The sequence below is a fragment of the Gopherus flavomarginatus genome, chromosome 3 (assembly GCF_025201925.1).
Source record: "Gopherus flavomarginatus isolate rGopFla2 chromosome 3, rGopFla2.mat.asm, whole genome shotgun sequence".
Lineage (NCBI taxonomy): Eukaryota > Metazoa > Chordata > Testudines > Testudinidae > Gopherus > Gopherus flavomarginatus.
In genome coordinates, this window is record NC_066619.1 from 239,736,646 (window position 1) to 239,757,030 (window position 20,385).

At 41.6% G+C, this 20,385-nt stretch overlaps 1 protein-coding gene across 10 annotated transcripts in view; it reads right to left on the reverse strand.

The window, feature by feature from the left end:
- LIMCH1 (LIM and calponin homology domains 1) overlaps window positions 1–20,385 on the reverse strand; it is a 314,760-nt gene that overhangs the window by 94,567 nt on the left and 199,808 nt on the right. For 6 of the 10 annotated variants that reach the window (XM_050947403.1, XM_050947397.1, XM_050947396.1 and 3 more), the window contains exons 7-8: window positions 17,683–17,878; window positions 14,433–14,685 (exon numbers count right to left, since the gene is read on the reverse strand). In XM_050947403.1, coding sequence (XP_050803360.1) covers window positions 14,433–14,685; window positions 17,683–17,878 — 449 coding nt within the window. Of the gene's footprint in view, window positions 1–13,415; window positions 13,692–14,432; window positions 14,686–17,682; window positions 17,879–20,385 lie in introns of all 10 variants that reach the window. The other 4 variants (XM_050947393.1, XM_050947395.1, XM_050947394.1 and 1 more) reach the window with 1 other exon arrangement.

Consider the following 20,385-nt stretch of genomic DNA (forward strand, 5'->3'; position numbering starts at 1 on the left):
CCAAGAGATAGCATAATTCCTCCAGTGCAGTGTTTCTCAAACTGGGGTCGCCACTTGTGTAGGGAAAGCCCCTGGCAGGCCGGGCTGGTTTGTTTACCTGCAGCGTCTGCAGGCCCGACCAATCGCGGCTCCCACTGGCCGCGGTTTGCAGCTGCAGGCCAATAGGAGCTGCTGGAAGTAGCAGCCAGTATATCCCTCGGCCCATGCTGCTTCCAGCAGTTCCCTTTGGCCCAGAACAGCGAACCGTGCTGGTGGGAGCCGCGATCGGCCGGACTTGTGGACGAGGCAGGTACACAAACTGGCCCAACCCGCCAGGGCCTTTCCCTACACAAGCGGTGACCCCAGTTTGAGAAACGCTGCTCCAGAGAAACTGTGGGAAGCTTGCAGTCTAGTGGCCCCTCCTACTTTTTCGGAGTGTAGTATATGATACAAACACACCTTAGGCACAAGATGTGGATCCGTAGCCATGCCCAAATCTAATCCGACATGTCCCCATGTGCTGTTGGGAAGTGCTAGCAGACCCGTTATCCTCAGGGAATGCTGCTGGCTGTGTAATAGCTGCTTCCTGCAGTGAAGCATTAGGTGCTCCCTACGCCTTCTCCTTAATATAACGCCATGAAAATAACCATAATTTGGCCCTGAAATATTGTGGTGTGAACAGTGAAGCCAAGGATGAAAATGGAATATGAACTCCTTCAAATTTAAGTGGAGGTTTGAGCTGAAACCCAGAATCCTTGCCTAACCTTAACCATTCAGGCTCTAAGCTGAGTTTAAATTGCAGAAGGGGGATATTCTGGATGTGGCCAAAATGTGAACAGAGTTTGCAGGGTGTTGGCATCATCACACAAACTTCAACCCTACCACAAACCAGTTTGCAACTTGCAGCTCATAAGTGGTACTATATACCACTATTGCTTCTATGAGAAGAAAGGACAGTTAGTGTAGTGGTTTATATTAGGACCGAAACCACTCAATAACCAAGTCAATGAAAGGAATGCCTGTATTGATGTCTACATTTTGCTACAAAATGGAATGCCTACCACTAGGCAGGTGACGGATTGCTATCCTTTGCTGAAGGAGTTCCAAATCACTTGCATGCATTAGTAAGGTGCTTGGACTTATTTTGCATATTTGTTTAGCTCTGGTTTTGTATTTAAAGAACCATTTTCAACACAGCACTATTCAAGTAAAAAAAAGCAAAGCCACTCAAGACATTCAAACAATATTAACTCATATTTTCCATACTGCCATTCCAGATTCACCCAGGACCTGGGAAAACAACATACCTGAGCTCGGACACTTTCAGTCTGTCCCACGTCTCCAAATCTGCTTGTGTTATAGAAGCTTTCACAAACACTGGAGACTCTTGTTGCTGGGTAAGGTTACTTTGAGTCTTTCGTTTAGCCAGGTCATCTCTTTGAATATCAGGCACTTTCACCTGCTCTTCCTCCTCCGACTCATTATCCTGAGACTGCAGGAATGGGTTTTCTTTACGTGTCACAATTTGTCTTGCTGATGCCATATGTACCTGGTTTGCTCTAATTTAATGCACATTCCAAATCAGCAAGAAAAAGCCATTTTGAGGAGTTAGACAATGATAAGTGGAATGTCAATGGCAGTTCAGAGTATAAGAACAAATTGAAATGATGAATAAAGTAGAAAGGTTGGGGTTTCTTTGAGCAAGCATGCAACCAGTTGAAACTGGGATTGTTTCATGTAGACTACCCTGTGAATTCTAATGAGACAGATTCATTGGATGAGTATAGTTTTGAGTTTAACCCAGACAAGTAAATCTGGAATCACTGCAATAGTGTTTAATTCAGTGATGAGATTCATTCTGATAGGTTGTGATGTCCAACTCTCATACTATTAAAGTTATTGTAATGATTGCAAGTTTCATTCCTGAATGTACCAGAACTGGAGAATTCTAATATGGTATGTTCTCCAGATGCCCGTCCAAGATATTACTCACGTCAGAATGCTTACTATAAATGTCAATGTGCCAGATTGTTACTGACTGGAAGGAACATTTTATAAAACTGAAAACATGAACTAATTAAAAAAAAGTTCAGAACATCACAGCTGTAGGTAGACAGATTCTAACAATAGGCTTGCTTAATGTTACCTCTATTAGTTCAAATTTAGGATTAAATATAGATCTGGAGATCTAGTGTGAAAACCCACTAATGATAAAATAGAGTAATATAAAATAAATATTTGTATTTTGTTTCATTGTTTTCATTAGTGGGTTTTTACACTAGACCTCCAGAACTATATTTATTTTATATACACACACCCCACATGCTATCTAAAAATACCTCATGTAACATCAACAAACAAAAGCAGATATGCTTATGTTCTACAGAAGGTGGTTGCCTAACAGAAGTGTCTATAGCATAGTTAACTTTTCTTAAACCCAGTATAGCACCTGATTGTAATACATGGAGTGTTAAGTTGGAACCAATCCGTTTCTTTCCAAAATAATGTTAAACAAATTTTGCCACTAATTACATGGTCCTATATCCCATTTAGTTCACAAAGTGCTGTACGCGTATAACCTAGCAGAGGATTTAGCCCTTTCTTTACACAAATTCAAAGAACAGTGTTAAATTAAAAACAAGCATTTCCTTATTTATATCACAAATTTTCATTAGATTATTGAATTTACTCTTTAGATTCACATTCTAAAATTTACTTTTCACTATTTATATTCATTGCCGGATTTCTCTCACTTTGAAAATATGCAGTGTGCTTTCCTTTTTTCAAATTGTAAGTTTCTTATCAGTTTCACTTTCCAGTTCTCAGGTTCTAGTGCAATTCTACAATGTCTCAACTGCAAACACTAGAAGTTTTGGGTTTTTTTTAATAAAAAAAACTTTCCATTACAATTTTAAAAGATAATGGAGAATTTGTATTGATTTTTATGGATGATTATTTCTCCATTATTGAAATTTTGGGCCAGACATGTCTTAGCTACCAAACAACAGTATTTCACATAGAATGAAATATTACAATAGACAGAGAAAGGTAGTTTGCACACCTGGCATATTCCTGTTTTTCCTTCTGTAATGGCTTCTTAACACCTTCCAGTTTACCTTTATCTTTATTTGTACAGGGCCCAACTAAAAACTGGTTAAATGACACTGTAAGTTTGGGCTGATTCAGTCTTGCTCTCCGGGCTGCAAAGTCATCCTTTTCTAGATCAGGAACTCTGCACCCTGCGTCATCTTCTGATCCAGAATCCTTCCCTTGGCAATGCATCATAGAGGGTTTCTCCTTGTGAAGAATGATGTCTGGGGTAGGTTCACTATCTTCATATATTTGCTTTTGACTGACACAGAGCAAAATTAAATGGAGTTCCAGATGTGAAAAGGGTAAAAATGTCAACATTCATTTCCAGGCCATAAAATAAGTGCTGTTAGTCAAATGTGCTCAAAGCTGCTGTTAGTTTAGAGGAGGCCTTCATTTATTTGTTTAGGGCACAATCCTGCAAACCCTCCATGAGGAAAGCTCTCATGGAATTCAACTGCAGCTCCAAACATGAACAGTTAGAAGGATCAGGCCTTTATGCTATTATTTTAGCCACAGATGGAAAGGTAGAGAACACAGGCTCCAAATTATACATTCAGCCATTAAGTGGCGACGTTATTCTTACACACTTCAGGTAAATGAAAATAGTTTTAGTATTTAGTGGAATCCTGAGACATCTAGAATTCAGCACCCTGGCTCCTAAATGGGACTGCCAATTTTTCTGTATCCTGGGCAGTCATTAAGACTGGCCCTTTCTTCTCCTGTCCCCCACACTTTGATTTTCCCCCTTTGTAAAGCAAGCAGCAGATAATTTCTTTTGAAAAGTAAGCAGAAATGAGTCCCACTCTCTCTAGACTTGGCAGACTTTGATTTTTATTTTTTATAATTTTGATGGATAATATCAATGTTTATTTTTAAGCATTTTTTTCAATTTAAATCTTCACAGTTGTGGGAAATTACGGGGGTGTTAGATAATGGAGGGTGTCAGACAATAACGTCTTAATTACAGGAGACACAGATTCAAAAAGTTAACGTTTTATAACCATAAAATACAAACTGCCAATCTCACATTTTAAAAATATACAAAATCCTTAAATCAAACTCTAACAAGTTCTCAAGCAATTTTCTTACTTTGCCTCTCTGTAAATTTCAATCATCATCAATGGAAATATTTTCATCAGTTTGTGTGTGTACGGAGAAATAGATACTTACTAATAAAAATCTAACCCTTCCAAACAAGTCTATTACAGCATTGAGACATAATGTTGTGTTTTAGTGGTCCATTAATACCTGCATTCTGGAGACGGTGCCTTCAGTCACCTAAGACTGATAATGTACTAATAATATCGCAATATGGCTCTTGATTTCTGGACACCAGAAAGAGATTATTTCTAAATTATGCAATATGCCCATCTAATTTGAATAACCTTTTACAAGAGAAGATAATGAAGAACAATTTACATACGTCTATCCCCACCGGAAAAAAAAATCAAAAGCTTATTTTTCTAGTTTTCTAGAAATCACTAGAAAAACTAGGACATGAAGACTTGAGCAAGATAGGTCAATATAGTAATATTACTAGGTTCAGACATCATGCCTCTTATTTTTCTTACTGCACACCTTCCAAGTAAGAAAATATGGTAAAGTGAAGATATTTAAAATCATGGCAACAGCTCAAGAGTCCACACGTTTCCCCTCTATTTTACAATCAATAATTTAAATTGTTTATTATAATTTTTTTAAAATGCAAGTTTTCTAAGCAATGCAAACCCATCTTTATCTCTGACTATCTATAGCCCCAGCTGCCCTTTCAGCAAAACTTTAAACAGTCCCAATTTAGACTTTAAAACAAAGATGAAATAGAAGGTTTCCATCAGGCCACAGAATGGTGCTGAAAAGGTCAGCCAGGCATAGGTCCATGAATGCAGGGAAGCAGTTTAAAACTGCCTCTCTTTCCCCTGAGATGCTAGTAGGTGTCCAAGTCACTTTCAGTTTTGCGTCTGTTTGTTGGCACAGAGTTAGTGTGCTTCTTGTTATATTGTTAATATTATCCAGTATACTAGTCCTTCAAATCCAAGGCCACTCAGTGGACAGTGATCTTCCAAATCCAGTTTTATAATTCCAAGAAAAGTTTGGAGGGATCAATTATAGTTTTAGGCATCATAGATGATTCACACACTTGTTTAAAAAGCAGATGTTCTACACCTTCCTGTGATTATGAATAATTTAGTATGTCAGTAGATCAAGACTGTTGAGTATGTTTATTTAAGGAAGCTAATGTAGTTATGCAAGGAATGTAGCATCAACTAAAAGTCATGCAATGGTTTATGCACCATTGGGGTGAGAGCAGTTCTTGCCTTTGTGACGTTACAGAGTTCAAGTTCATTCAAACAGCATTTTGTGCATCATTAGGCATTTCCAGCATGGACATGCAACAGGAAATGCCACATTTACCTCTTTTTATTTTGCGTTTTACGGATTAACAATGAACACAAAGGTGGTGGAATCTATCTAGAGATCCATGGCACTTATATGGCTTCATTGCTGTGGTATCTGAGCACCTCACGATCTCTAATGCATTCATCCTCAGTACCAGTGTGAGGTAAAGTATTTTACAGATAGGGAACCGAGGGACAAAAAATACTGAATGACTTGCCCAAGGTCACACAGAAATTCTGGTGGAGCAGGGACTGAACACAGAGGTCTCCTAAAATCCTAGCTTACTCATTAGCATCCTAATCACTGGACCTTCCACTCTAAGGAAAAATGGAAATTCCTCAGGAGAGTAAATTCTGATTGGTACCATTCTGAAGGCTATTCAAGTGTCAGATTGTTTGCACCAATTTCAGACCAGTAAAGGGAATGAAAAAAATACCACCACCAAGTCAACAGCATGCTGTATACCTCATGGGAGGGAGATGTTCTTAGTGAAATTTGAGGCATTTAGCAATCCAAGCATTTAATGAATGCACAGTATGAGAAGATGTGGCAGTAAAACCATGTTTATATTACTTTCACAAGCTCGGCATGATTACATTACTCACGGGTGACAGAGCCATGCGAGTTATATAGGTTTCCCAAAGAAGCAACAATACAATTTATACCACATTAAAATATCACAAATTATTTTTGGGATGCATGGGTAGGGGAAAGTTCTTTGTATTTAAACACTGTTATCTTCCTGAAGATATGCCAGAAGCAGCAATGGGTGAAGTGGAGTTATACTCACAAGTGGATAATAAAATAAACTTATACCATGCCTTGTGAAATGCAGGAGTCCCCATAACATTTATTATCACCACCTCTATCAGTGGTATTCTAAATGTTTGGACACATTCCGGTCGAGGAGTCTCACTGAGGGTCCCTCCAACTTACCCCACCTCATTTTCTTCCCTCCATCAGTCTCCCTGAATTATTTTCAGATAAAGAAGTAAGCCCTCGTTGGGAGATCCAAAAGCAGTATCTTCAGAAAATGATTTATAATGTACATACTATTTGGTAAAAACTGGGGATTCCCAGATAAAAAAAGTTTGATTGCACTCCAGAAAGGAGGCTGGGGCAAAGAAAACCGACCACCCAATTGCTACTGGAATGCAAGCTCACCTCCAGCTCTCCCCCTCAATCCAGACTGACTTTAGAAAGTCAGGTCCCTGCCCTAAAGAGTTTACAATATAAAAATACAGACAGACTGACCAATATACAAGAAGGGTACAAGGTGTAAGTGAAATGGTCAAGGTGTTTGGTCACATTTTGATAATGCAATTTATTATTTTATACAGGATCATAAGCTCCTTGGTGCAGAGACTGTCAAGCACAATGGGGTCCTGGCCCATGACTAGGGCTCATAGGTGCTGTGGTAATACAAATAGATAATAATAGGCTGTGAATGAGCAACACATTTAAACATTTGCTTAAGTGCTAGCTAGACTGGGGCCACGGTGTATCCCCAGTGCCCTTCAAGATTGCCATTATTAATGAGCTAATATCTTGTAGTCATCACAGTAGATTGGGGTCATCAGAGGACTGGAATATGGAAAGGCTGGTGCCTTGCATACTAGCTCAGAAAAAGTTTTCATGGATAAGAAATAGTGTGGAAGAAAAGAGAGTTGTGGGAGAAACATCTAGGCTGGCATCATGGGCAGAGCAGAAGGGATGGAGGGAAAAGCAAAGAGAAACCAGAACAGGAAAGTATGGAGGAGCAGAATTGTGTAGGTCCTTGAATGATAGGACAAGAAGCTTGAACTTGATGTAGAGGAGGAATGAGAGCCAGATGAGGAAGGGGAGTCAACGGAGTGATCCAAAGATGGGGCAACAGTGAACGGGCAAGAAAGATGACAAAGTCGATTCCTCTCCCTTGTTTTACCCTGAAGTCTGCCTCATCTCTTCTCCTTCCCCATTCTCCCTTTCCCACTCACACATGCTGCAACAACTTTCTCCCTACACTAATTATTGTTGTTACTCTTTCCTCCTGCCAAAGCAGCACAAAGGCACTTTGTGAAAGGAGGAGATCAGAATCCCTGCTGAACCATATGCTTGTCTACATGTGCATCTGCCTTGGAGATTAAAATCAGTAAATCAAAGCAAGATTGGAACAGGGGGCTGACAGCCAAAGGTTGAAAGTATCCTCCAAAAATACTACATGGGCTATAAATATTGTTTGTTACACCTTGGATTGCCAAACACAGTACTATTGTCTTGGACTCAAACTATGCTGCACTATTATCCTTCTGGTTTATGAACTACTGACCGGCGGCCTGCAATTAACTGAGGCAGGATGAGGCTGTGATTTATGACTGATTGCAAATTCTTTTTATTAGTATTTTGGCTCACATCCTAGGGAACCACTTAGTTTGTCTGTTACCTTGTATAGCTCTTCAGTGCCTTAGCTAATACATGCATTGGTTATGATGTGTATTACTGATATACAAAACGTGTGTTATTGCTTGTAATAAGACAGCATACCTTTAGAACAATAAAAGAAGTCTGAAGCAGAAAATACACATACATACTTATTTTGATTTGACTATTTAAATGCATTTGACAGCTCTCCCCAGCCTGCAAGCCTCATTAAACCTATAGACAGTTTCATATTAGCTATTATTATTTGTATAACAACAACATTTAGAAGTCTCATCTGAAATTATGGCCCCATTGAGCTAGGTGCTGTCCATATATTGCCAGCAGGCCTACCTATAATTTACAACTTTAATTCAAGTTTAGTGAAGTTTTTGTTTGAAAATACAATTCTGAATAGCTTTCCTTGATGTTCCAGAAGATGAGAGGTTGGGCGGGCACAAGGCTGGACACTTACTATTTAACCAAACCATTTCACAAATCTTTGAAAGTACCACCCTGGTCATGCAGTTAAAAGTTTTCCTTAGTGACATAACCTCATGAGAAACAACTAGTTTTCATGGGAGCACCACACCATTACGACTGAAAGACTGATAGGTACTTAATATGAAATTAAGTCCATCCATTATCAGACATTTGAAATAAAGAAAGAGAAATAACCAACTTAAGTAAAACCAAAAAACCAAACAATGCTGGTGAAATGATGAATAAATATGGTCATTCTGTGCATAGCTATAGTCAAAGAATGACTGCTGAACTATATTGACATGCTTTACTTGGTGCAGGAGTTAACAAGCAATAAATTTTTATAGTTCCCATCTTTAAAATAAAAATACTTCCTTTAGTATATTTGTTAAAAATATCAAACACTTACAAATATAGGTGTGTTTCAGCCACTTGTTACTGAAATGTTGCATCACTAAGGCCTGGTCCACACTACACAGTTAAATCGATTTTAACCAGCGTTAAATCGATTTAACGCTGTACCCGTCCACACTACAATGCACTTTAAATCGATTTAAAGGGTTCTTAAAATCGATTTCTGTACTCCTCCCCAACGAGAGGAGTAACGCTAAAATTGATATTAGCATATCGATTTAGGGTTAGTGTGGCCGCAAATCAAAGTTATTGGCCTCCGGGCGGTATCCCACAGTGCACCAGTGGCCGCTCTGGACAGGTAACTGAACTCTAATGCACTGGCCAGGTATACAGGAAAAGCCCCGCGAACTTCTGAATTGCATTTCCTGTTTGGCCAGCATGGAGCTCTCATCAGCACAGGTGATCATGCAGAGCTCATCAGCACAGGTAACAATGCAGTCTCCTGAGAACAGAAAAAGAGCACCTGCATGGACCGCACGAGAGGTACTGGATCTTATTGCTATATGGGGAGAGGATTCAGTGCTAACAGAACTGCGTTCCAAAAGACGAAATGAAAAAACTTTTGAAAAAATTTCCAATACCATGAGGGAGAGAGGCCACACCACTACCCCCCTGCTTGTCCGTGGATTCTGAGGTGGGGGTTATAATCTCAACCATGGATGAGGATTCAGCGGAGGGGGAAGATGACGAGGAGGAAGAGCTTGCAGAGAGCACACAGCACTCTATTCTCCCCAACAGCCAGGAGCTTTTTGTGACCCAGACGGAATTACCGTCCCAGCCCTTCCAAGCCACTAGCCCAGACAGTGAAGCCAGGGAAGCAACCTCTGGTGAGTGTACCTTTGTAAATATAAAACATAGTTTAAAAGCAAGCGTTTTTTAATGATTGATTTGCCATGAGGGCTTGGCATGCATTAGCAAGCATTAAAGTTACTGGAACAGTTTGTTAACATGCCTAGGGATGGAGCGGAAATCCTCTAGGGGCATCTCCATGAAGCGCTCCTGGAGGTACTCCAAAAGCCTTTGCAGAAGGCTTCTGGGCAAGGCAGCCTTGTTCCGTCCACCATGGTAGGACACTTTACCACGCCATGCATGTAGCAAGTATTCGGGTATCATTGCATGACAAAGCCTAGCTGCGTATGGTCCCGGTGATTGCAGGCATTCAAGAAACATCCGTTCTTTATATCTCACTCTGTTATCCTCAGCAGAGTGATATCGTTCATGGTAACCTGGTTGAAATTAAGGAATTTTATTAAGGGGATAGAGATGGCCATTCCTACTGGGTTGCTTGCCTGTTGCTTAAAAGAAATCCTTCCTTGCAGGTAGCCAAGCGGGGGGAGAGGAGGGGGATTAATGGCGCTGAGCTTTTTAGCATTTGGCCAGCAGGAATCTTCCCAGCTACCAGCCACGCGGTGGGGGGCTGGGGGTAGGAGAAAGGGGGGGTGATTAGCAGTGATCTGCCATTATACCAGCCATGCGGTGGGGGGAGGGGTAAAGCAATTCCAGTGTTAGGGTTAGGGTTTGGCATCTGCTGCTCCTTGTTAAAGCAGCAGCACAGGGAGAAGCTATATGCCTCTTTGTATGCCTTACCATGACCGCATGCAAGCTGAATTGTGATGCCTGGACCTGCATCTGTGTTGATCTGTTACACCACAGCCGCAGGCACTCAATACTAAAAGAATCCAAAGGCGACCTTGTAGTGAAATCACATGTGCTATGTAAGGTGAATAGTGTTGTTCACTGTGAAAGAGTATAACCATTGTTCTGTGAAATGTATTTTTTATAATCCTTCTATCACTATATTCCCCCACTCATGCAGCTGCAAATTTTTCAAGCCTCCCTACTCCATCCTGAAGGCTAGCTCAGATAAGGCGGAGGAAGAAGACACAAGATGAAATGTTTACAGAAATCATGGCAGTAACCCGCAATGAAAGAGCTCATCTGGGGGAGTGGAAGGATGTGGTAGCAAAGTACAGGAAAGATGCCAGTGAACGTGAGGACAGGAGGGACCAACGTGAGGATAGGAGGGACGAACGTGAGGATAGGAGAGACGCTCGAGATGAGAGGTGGCGGCAGGAAGATCAGAGGTGTAGGCAGGAAGATCAGCGGTGGCGGGATGCAATGCTGGAGCTGCTGCGTGATCAAACTGACATCCTCCGACGTCTGGTGGATCTTCAGGAAGAGCAGCGGGGTCACAGAGTGCCGCTCCAGCCCATGTTTAACCACCCTCAGTACTCACCATGTTCCATATCTTCCACACCCAGACGTGTAAGAAAGTGTGGGGGAAGGCTTTCTGCACCTGCCCACTCCACCCCCGTGGACAGTCCAACCAAAAGGCTGTCATTACACTGAAATATCCTTAATGGCCTTTTTCTTCCCTCCTATTCTCCTCCTAAACCACACCTGGGATACCTTGTTAATTCTCTGCCTCTTTATAATTACATGCTTCTTAAACGATTGTAACTTTATTTCCATAAGCAAACTGTAATCGAAGGGGGAGGGTGGGTTGCTTACAGGAGTCGTCAATAAAGGGGGGGAGGTTCATGAAGGGGAAACAAACACAACAGTCACACCGTACCCTGGCCCGTGATGAAACTCGTTTTCAAGGCTTCTGTGATGCGCACTGCTTCCTGGTGAGCTCTTCTAATCGCCCTGGTGTCTGGCTGCACGTAATCAGCGGCCAGGTGATTTGCCTCAGCCTCCCACCCCACCATAAAGGTCTCCCCCTTACTTTCACAGAGATTGTGGAGCACACAGCAAGCAGCAATAACAAAGGGGACACTGGTTTGGCTGAGGTCTGAGCGAGTGAGTAACATTCGCCAGCACGCCTTTAAACGGCCAAATGCACATTCTACCACCATTCTACACTTGCTCAGCCTGTAGTTGAACAGCTCCTGACCACTGTCCAGGCTGCCTGTGTATGACTTCATGAGCCATGGCATCAAGGGGTAGGCTGGGTCACCCAGGATAACGACAGGCATTTCAACATCCCCAACTGTTATTTTCTGGTCTGGGAAGTAAGTCCCTTGCTGCAGCCGTTTAAACAGAGCAGTGCTTCTGAAGATGCGAGCGTCATGAGCCCTTCCTGGCCATCCCACGTGGATGTTGGTGAAACGTCCCTTGTGATCCACCAGTGCTTGCAGCACCATTGAAAAGTACTCCTTGCGGTTTATGTACGGGGTGCCCTGGTGCTCCGGTGCCAAGATAGGGATATGGGTTCCACCTATAGCCCCCCCCACCCCAGTTAGGGAATCCCATTGCAGCAAAGCCATCCACTATGACCTGCACGTTTCCCAGAGTCACAACCTTTCGTAGCAGCAGCTTAATGATTGCTTTGGCTACTTGCAACACAGCAGCCCCCACAGTAGATTTTCCCACTCCAAACTGATTCCCGACTGACCGGTAGCTGTCTGGTGTTGCAAGCTTCCAGAGGGCTATTGTCATTCGCTTCTCCACTGTGAGGGCTGCTCTCATCCTGGTATTATGGCGTTTCAGGGCAGGGGAAAGCAAGTCACAAAGTTCAAAGAAAGTGCTTTTACGCATGCAAAAGTTCCGCAGCCACTGCGAATCATCCCACACCTGCAAAACTATGTGGTCCCACCAGTCTGTGCTTGTTTCCCGGGCCCAAAATCGGCGTTCAATGGATAGAACCTCCCCCATTACCAGCAGGAGCTCCAAAGCGCGGGGGGCCCGCGGTTAGGGAGAAATCAGTGTCCATGTCCTCATCACTCTCGTAGCCGCGCTGCCGTAGCTGCCTCCTCCTCTCCTGCGTTTGCAGTTCATGGTTCACCACAGACAGCATGAGAATGCGTGAGGTGTTTACAACGTCCACGATCGCGCTACTGAGCTGAGCAGGGTCCATGCTTGCTGTGCTATGGCGTTTGCTCAGTTCAGCCAGTAAAAAAGGCGCGAAATGGCTGTCTGATGCTTTCAGGAAGGGAGGGGTGAGGCTGTACCCAGAACCACCCGCGACAATGATTTTTGCCCCGTCAGGTACTGGGGTATTAACCCAGAATTCCAAGGGTCAAGGAAGACTGCGGGAACTATGGGATAGCTATGGGATAGCTACCCACAGTGCAACGCTCCGGAAATCGATGGTAGCCTAGGACCATGGATGCCACACCGGCGAATTAATGTGCCTAGTGTGGACGCATAAAATCGACTTTATAATATCTGTTTTATAAAACCGGTTTAAGTTAATTCGAAATTGTGCTGTAGTGTAGACATACCCTAAGAAGAGTATTAAAGAATTTCTAAAACCCTTGCCTGAATAAGGCATCATGTAGCAAAACAGTTTTTTGTGTGAACCTAGGATGGTATAAAATGGAAGATTTACAAGCTTGAAAATGTTCTTGGTAGTTTGTTTCTTGAACTTCGTTTCCATCCAAGTTAGGGCATAGCACTATTATTAATTGCAGCAAACACATTTAACACCATACGGCTTTGCAATGCGTGATTACCATGTCACAAGCTTTTTCATATGTAAACCTTTTCTAAAATCTAATTAGTTGCAAGTCAAACAGCAGAAAATGTAAGTGCTTAGTAGATTTTTTTTTTGTTATAAGAAGTGAAGTAATGGCAGAATGAGAAAAACCCACACACTAGCAAAATTTTAAATGTGAAGCGTGCACAATATCACACACTTTTGAGCTAACCTGCCATAGCGTTGTGCGGCTGGCATGACCTTAATACCAGCTTGTTCAAGCCTTCTTAACTTTCTGATTTCCTCTGCATCCTTCTCTTTGCACTTGTGCACTGCAGTTTCTTTGGCGCTACCTGAAGGAAACTGACCTATAGTCTTTCCTTTGTTTTGATTCAAATCTACTTGACTTTTACTGGGGTTTGTCCTGGAAGCCATGCATCCCACCTGCTCCTCTTCATGTTGTCCTGGTGCCTCATTTTGTTCTTCTATGGTTTCTGGATGGTTTTTGCTATTGAGTTATACAAGGTAGTTTACTGTACAGTACACTGCTTTCTTTACACATTTTGGTTGATACTAATATTTCAAACAATATTTTGATGAATGACACAGAAGACTAAATTGTACTATGTAGTGCAGGCTATTCTGAAGCCAAATTAAAACAAAACACCTGATGTAAAATATGGGAAATCTTCGAGCACATTCATGTACTACACTAAATTTATGTAACTGATGCATAATAGATTTATTTTCAAAATTCAAGAACAGAAAGATGGTAACTATTTTGACTAATATATATCACATAAAGACTTTGATTCACTGAAAATGAATAATCTCTTGAAAACTGACTCATGTCATCAAGGACCACATTAGAGCTATAAATTGTACTTTTGACAATTATTTTAATATCTAAATGTGGCATTTAAATAAACCAATATTTTGTCAAACACTTCGGTTTTCAACAGTGAATGTGTCCTGCAACACTGAATAATTCATAGCCAACATTGCACTGCACAGTGAACAACACTGATGTCAGGATAATTACCTAAGTTTTGTATTACCTGACTTTCCACTCATGGGATTATGGCTCTTCTGTTGTTTGAAAAAGTAGGGTAAAAATCTATCAGTTAGCTCCAAGTAAGATCTACTTTGCCCATTTTACAAAGCACTGTGTACTTTTACACGTCATGATTTGTTAAAGATTAAAAAATAACATCATTGGAGGGACAAATGGTCTTGACCAAAGCCTTACCTGAAAGGCTTCTCTCCTCCAAGTGGTGAAGTAGCAGTACTCCAGCTCTTCCGGTACTCCTCTCGTTCAGCTTTCTTTTTCCGAAGAGGAGCTGGTACATAGGCAGTCTGGTTACTCTTGTTCGGGAGATACTGGTTAAAAGGCACAACTGATTTAGGTTCGCCATACGACGTCCGCCTTGCAGACATATCATCTTTTTTCACATCTGGCATCTTTCGGTGTGGCAAGTCAGACTCAGAGTCACTCCCTCTCCCTATTAAGGAATAAGAAAAAAGGGTAATTTTACTCTAATTTGCCAAAATGAAAACAAAATCCTTACTTAAAAATACAACAGTATTTTATAATAATGGGCCAAAATACTACAGTTTACTACAGTATCTTGAGACATTTCTCTAAAAGTTGTTTGGTTTTTTTTCCGTAAGGAAGACAATCTCAGTTGAAATAACATTTGCTATAGAAACTTCAAACACACACAGCTAGTTATAGTGGATTTATATTCCTATTTTAATTCAGTCAGTGAAATAGTGGCCACACTCCCTACAGTGGTAACAAATGGAAGTCTATTCCAGTGGCCTACCTTCTGCAGACAAAAACCCAAAACTAATAGAATTCAAGAAAAAGGTCACTGCAAGTTTCTTTTTCAAAGGCTTGATCAGTTGTCCAACATCACATCAGATTTCCATCAGTATCCAATGATATAAACCAGCTGTATAAACCCAAACTCAAGTTTACCTGACCTCAAGCTTGATCCTGGGTCTGCCACATCCCAACCCCAACCACAAAGCTACTGGTTATTCTGAGGCCAGGTGCAGTGTGTGTGTGTGGGTGGGGGGTCTGGGTCTGGGTCTGGGTCTGGGTAGGTCAGTCGCTCTCTCTCTCTCTCTATCCTGGACCTGAGACACCTTTCCTGCTGAATGTTTCAATGAAACTGGCATGTTCCAACAGTAATTTTCAGTTTTGACAAATCTGCATTTTTCAACAAATAAATGTTATGCCAAAAAATTCCCAGCAAGCTCTACTTTCTACAGGAATAGGCAGATACCATCTCTTTTCAGAATTATGCTAGGCCAATTTAGATACCCACAGGCTAGGCATGACTTTGGACAATTGTAAACCAAGAGACTCAGGGCATGTCTACACTACAGCCCTAAGCCAACCTACGTTAGATCAACTTACAGCCACCGCAGTAATTATTGTTGTGGCTGATGTCCAAATATCCCTCCTTCTGTTAGTGCTGCGCATCCTCACAAGGAGTGCTTCCACCAACTGAAGAGGGGCAGTGTGGGGGGCTGACAGCCCTCTGTGTAGCCCCTCCCGCCTCACTGCTCCTGGCCAGGAGTGGATGGGGCATCTGCCCGGGCTTCTTGCCTCCCTGACCTAGGAGTGGGGAGCCTTCGGGTAGCAGCCCAGCTGGGGACGGCCTGGCTCTAGAAGCCCAGCTTTCTTGACAAGACAGCAAACGGCCAATGTAAATAATGCAGTGTCTACGTGTACACTGCACCATCCTAACTGCACCAACAAAAGCACTACACCTTTCATGTCAGTGTAGTAAGGCATTTACATCGGCAGGACAAGGCTTTAGTGCAGGGGTGGGCAAACTTTTTGGCCTGAGGCCACATTTGGGAATAGAAATTGTATGGCAGGCCATGAATGCTCACTACATTGGAGTTGGGGTGTAGGAGGGCGTAAGAGCTCTGATTGGGGGTGTGGGCTCTGGGTGGGGTTGGGGATGAGGTGTTTGGGACATAGAAGGTGCTCTGGGCTGGGACCGAGGAGTTTGGAGGGCGGGAGGGGGGTCAAGACTGAGACAGAGGGTTGGGGTGCGGGAAAGGTTGCAGGCTCCGGGGGGGATGTGGGCTCTGGGGTGGGACTGGGTCTAATACTGACCAGTATTCCCTGCTCCTGACATTTGAAGCAGTGGTTCAAGGGGCCTCTCTGGCTGCATGAAGGGAACAAGCAGCATGTCTAGTGCCACAGATGGCTAAATATGGGATTTTATTTATTTGTGCACAAGGGGTAGCTGTACTCTTATGTCTGTCAGTCTGTCTATAGTTCTATTATAAAATTTAAGGGACTGCTAAATATTCTTCTCTGTTCCTTCTTGCAGAGTCCAGTGCCTGGGTGAGGACATCAAGCCAACTCCCAAATGGAGATGCTAACCAAAGGCCCAGTTAGTGCAACTGCTTACTGGTTCTAGTTAACATGTTTTAATGGTGCAAGAACTGACTGCCAGCTTTAACCAGCACGGAGTTCCCAACACCACAGGGAATCTCAGCTGGCCAGTTAGGATCAGAACCAGTTTCTTTTGTGCTGCCCAAGAGGAGTGAAGGGGCTGGATCTTACCTCAGAATCTGCCCCCCACAATCTGTAAACTAAAATGATTATTTTTAATAGTAAGGATGATTGACTAGAAATGATGGATTTGGAGAACATACTATCTAGGCAATTACATCATGCTTATCACGGAAGTAACTGAGAAGCTAGCCTAGAGCGCTCTGTGAGGCAGGTTGAAGAGAATTCATTTCTCTCCTAGAAGCTTTGAGCTAGAATCAGGCTTAAGACAAGCTCAAAGTCTACTTCCTAGAGGACACTTGCTAATATTCACAGTACCCCATACTGACAACTGGACACACACAGAGAGCAAAGACTGAAGCAGCAGCCATGCTGACCATCAGGAGCTGCATGCCCTGGCTGACAGGGGGTGCAGGGACATCAAGTCACTCCGTTTCTTAAATGCTGAATATCTTGCCAAGAATTGCCGTAACTGTATTTTCATAAGACTGCACTTCAAAACTCTTTTAGGTATCAACAATTTCCAAGAGGTTTCCTTTTCCTCTTAGACGACCAGTTTATTTATATGGCATTTCATTTTTTCAACATTTTCCCCCCTTCTGCATTCTTAGTTCTTGCGCCAGCCTAGCTTATTAGCTGATGTGCATCTGCACACTGTGTCTGCTACCCCATAACCCAGAGAAACACTATGTCATAAATTACACTTGTAAGGTATAACTCATTTTACTATACTACGTTATAGTAAGTGAGGTAGATTTCAAATAAATTGCTGGCAAAATTATCTATCTAAAGACCCAAGAAACAAAAATCTGGAATCAAAGAATGTTTCTTTTACCAATTCACAGGAGACATCATGATTCAGAAATTGCATCCAGATTTTGAATGGCTGCCTTTGCACTGAAAGCACTGGGTGACACATTCAATGTTTTGCATGTGTCTTGTTATGACCGAAACTTACCATCGCTGCTTCCTCTGAGTACTACATCTGGAGACGGTGTCTGCTGTGAGCGGGAACCAAATGAATCCAGACTGTCAAAGGAATCATCTCTGCCGTGGCGAGGGGGGGAAAGGGAATCGCTGCGTTCAGAGTCCCAACAATCAATATAACCACTGTCACGAATGTTGCGTTTGGGACTCTCAATATCTTCAGTTTCCTACATGGAAATACAGACGGTACCTCTTCAAAAAAGTCAGTGACACAAAAATGAGATCCACTATGCATTTGAGTACAAAGTATCTTTCTAAGGCACTAAAATCTCTTCCCTCAACCACAGCTTTTTTTTTGCTTTCAAATAAAAAACATGAGATTGCAATAAAATCTCATTTCATACCAATTAAGAGGAACACACATGCTTTGGATTAATATAGTTATTTGAAATACAGTTCCAATAGGCAGGCTAATAAAACTATCAAAATTGAAATAAACCTGAAACTTGACTTGTCTTCCATAGTCCATAGCACACTGGCAAAGGCGTTATAAATTTGACCTCATGGCTGAGTTGGGGATAAGCTCACTATTCTCCAGATTAATTCCTCCAATCTATCTATTGTATCTGGCTGGGACACCAGCAGGCAGCATTTGTTGTTGTCGCCTCAGCTCAGCAAAATAATGAAGCAGTGTATCCCAGTCTCCCTGTACCTTCAAGAGAAATTCCTGTTATGAAAGAGGGATGTCTTTCTAAAGCAATCAGCAATGAAAAATATGCAAAATGCTTTTCCTGATGCCTCAGAAGAATTCAGTCGTGCTCTTTACTCTTTGCCAGCTCTTGGCTCTGGGGGATATGAAAGCACTTGTAGCTGACCCACATGTTCAGAGTAGTGAGAACAATGGTTGTCTTTGACAGCCCTGTGATTATAAATTCTTTCCAGCGCAAGCAGCACATACTAAAACTCTGAAACTCCAGCAGAGGGAAAGGTCAATGGAAGCCATCCTCACCCTTGCATTATAATAAATCCCTTGTTTCAGCCAGTTTCTTAACATTAATTACAATAGCACAGGCTGAGAAAAGCAAAAATAACTACTCTCTTACTCAAAAGATAAACCTCTATGTTTTTTTTCTCCGCCAGACTGACACTGAAAAACTCAAGTGATGCGGGTGACATCATCAGACTAACATTTTTCAATCTGAAAAGACTGGAATGTGAAACTTTTTCCTGACACACTTAAAATATTAATTTTAACCTTTCCAACACCCATGGGCTACAGATAATTGGAGCTCGATAACTGAGGGGAGAGTAGCTCCCATTGCCCTCTACGGCTACTGTTGCCATTATTAGTATTGCCAGTGATCATATCAATCAACATCATGGTACAATAAAGTCAACAACCTCCTTAGCAAAGGAGAATTACGGCAGAAAGAGCAGCTGAGAAGGGGAGCATCATAATATCAATCAAAAGTTCAATATTCAAAGGGAGAGGCTCAGAGGGAAACTCGTGTCTTGTAGACTTTCCAAGAAGACGACTTAATTAGAGCCACTAAATAACTTGCTGCCAAAATACCAAAGTATGTCCAGCACCAAAGGTTCCTTAAGGCCAAGCAAAATCACAGTAATGCCAATAGTTAGAGAGTACACAAACTGGGAATATACTCAAGTTTTGTTTTATTTTTTAATTTAAAATATGTTAACAAATAGTAATTTAATTCTATGGGGTTTTCCTCCTTTATCCCTTGTTTAGGGATGGTATAGGTACACACACATAAACACTGTTCAACATATACCACCTCTGTCTTCCTAAAATCTATATTAAGTATACAGCTCCAAGAACAAAGATTACATCCTCTCAAGATCCTCTTTGCCCTTTTCTTCAAAACTATCTGAAATCTCTTCCAAATCCAGATTCAGAAAAAGCTCCCCATCTCTACATACCAATCAGCTATATTCAATCCTCTGGCAGGCTTCCATTTTCTTAAAATAATGTTTGAAAGTCATGGAAATGCTCAATAGCAAGAGGGATAGAAATCAGATGAACTATTTGAAAGTATAGGCTGAAAAATACATTCTTCAGCTCTTTCATTCTTTAAAACCCTGAATGAAGTGTGAATGAACAGATTACAAAACTCCCTATTTTATTAACCCGTTAACTTTAATTTAGTTTACTTTTTAATTACTGGCAGCTACAGGTAAAAGTAAGGAAGCATACAAGAGATGGCACAATAGACTGTAGTAATTCTCTTGTAAACATGTACTATTTAGCTTTCCCGTTGGCACCTCATTCTCCCAAAAGATTACTGTTACTGGCTATTACAGATACCTGCTCTAATTTTGAGTGTGTGTTATCTACTGGATAGTAACCACTCTAAGTATCATTTACATCTGTATTGTGACACTTTTTGAAAAGATAATCTCATAGCATGCCATAATGCACTGGTCTTTCATATTCATCTGGCAAAAATCAATGCATAACCTTGCGGTAGTAAAAGTTGATACAACTGCCAAAATTTAAAACCTATTTCCCAGTCACTTTTATATATTCCTTTTCAAACTACTGAATACATTCAAAGTGCTCTATGGATTAACTGTTTACATTTTTCAGATTAAAAGCTGGATGAGTATGCAGTAAAGTAGGTTAAAACAAACAAAATTAAAAACTGACTGAATAAAGTTAAAAAAGGATTTTGATGGAGGTACTACTAGCACATACGGAAAAGTCACTTGCTAT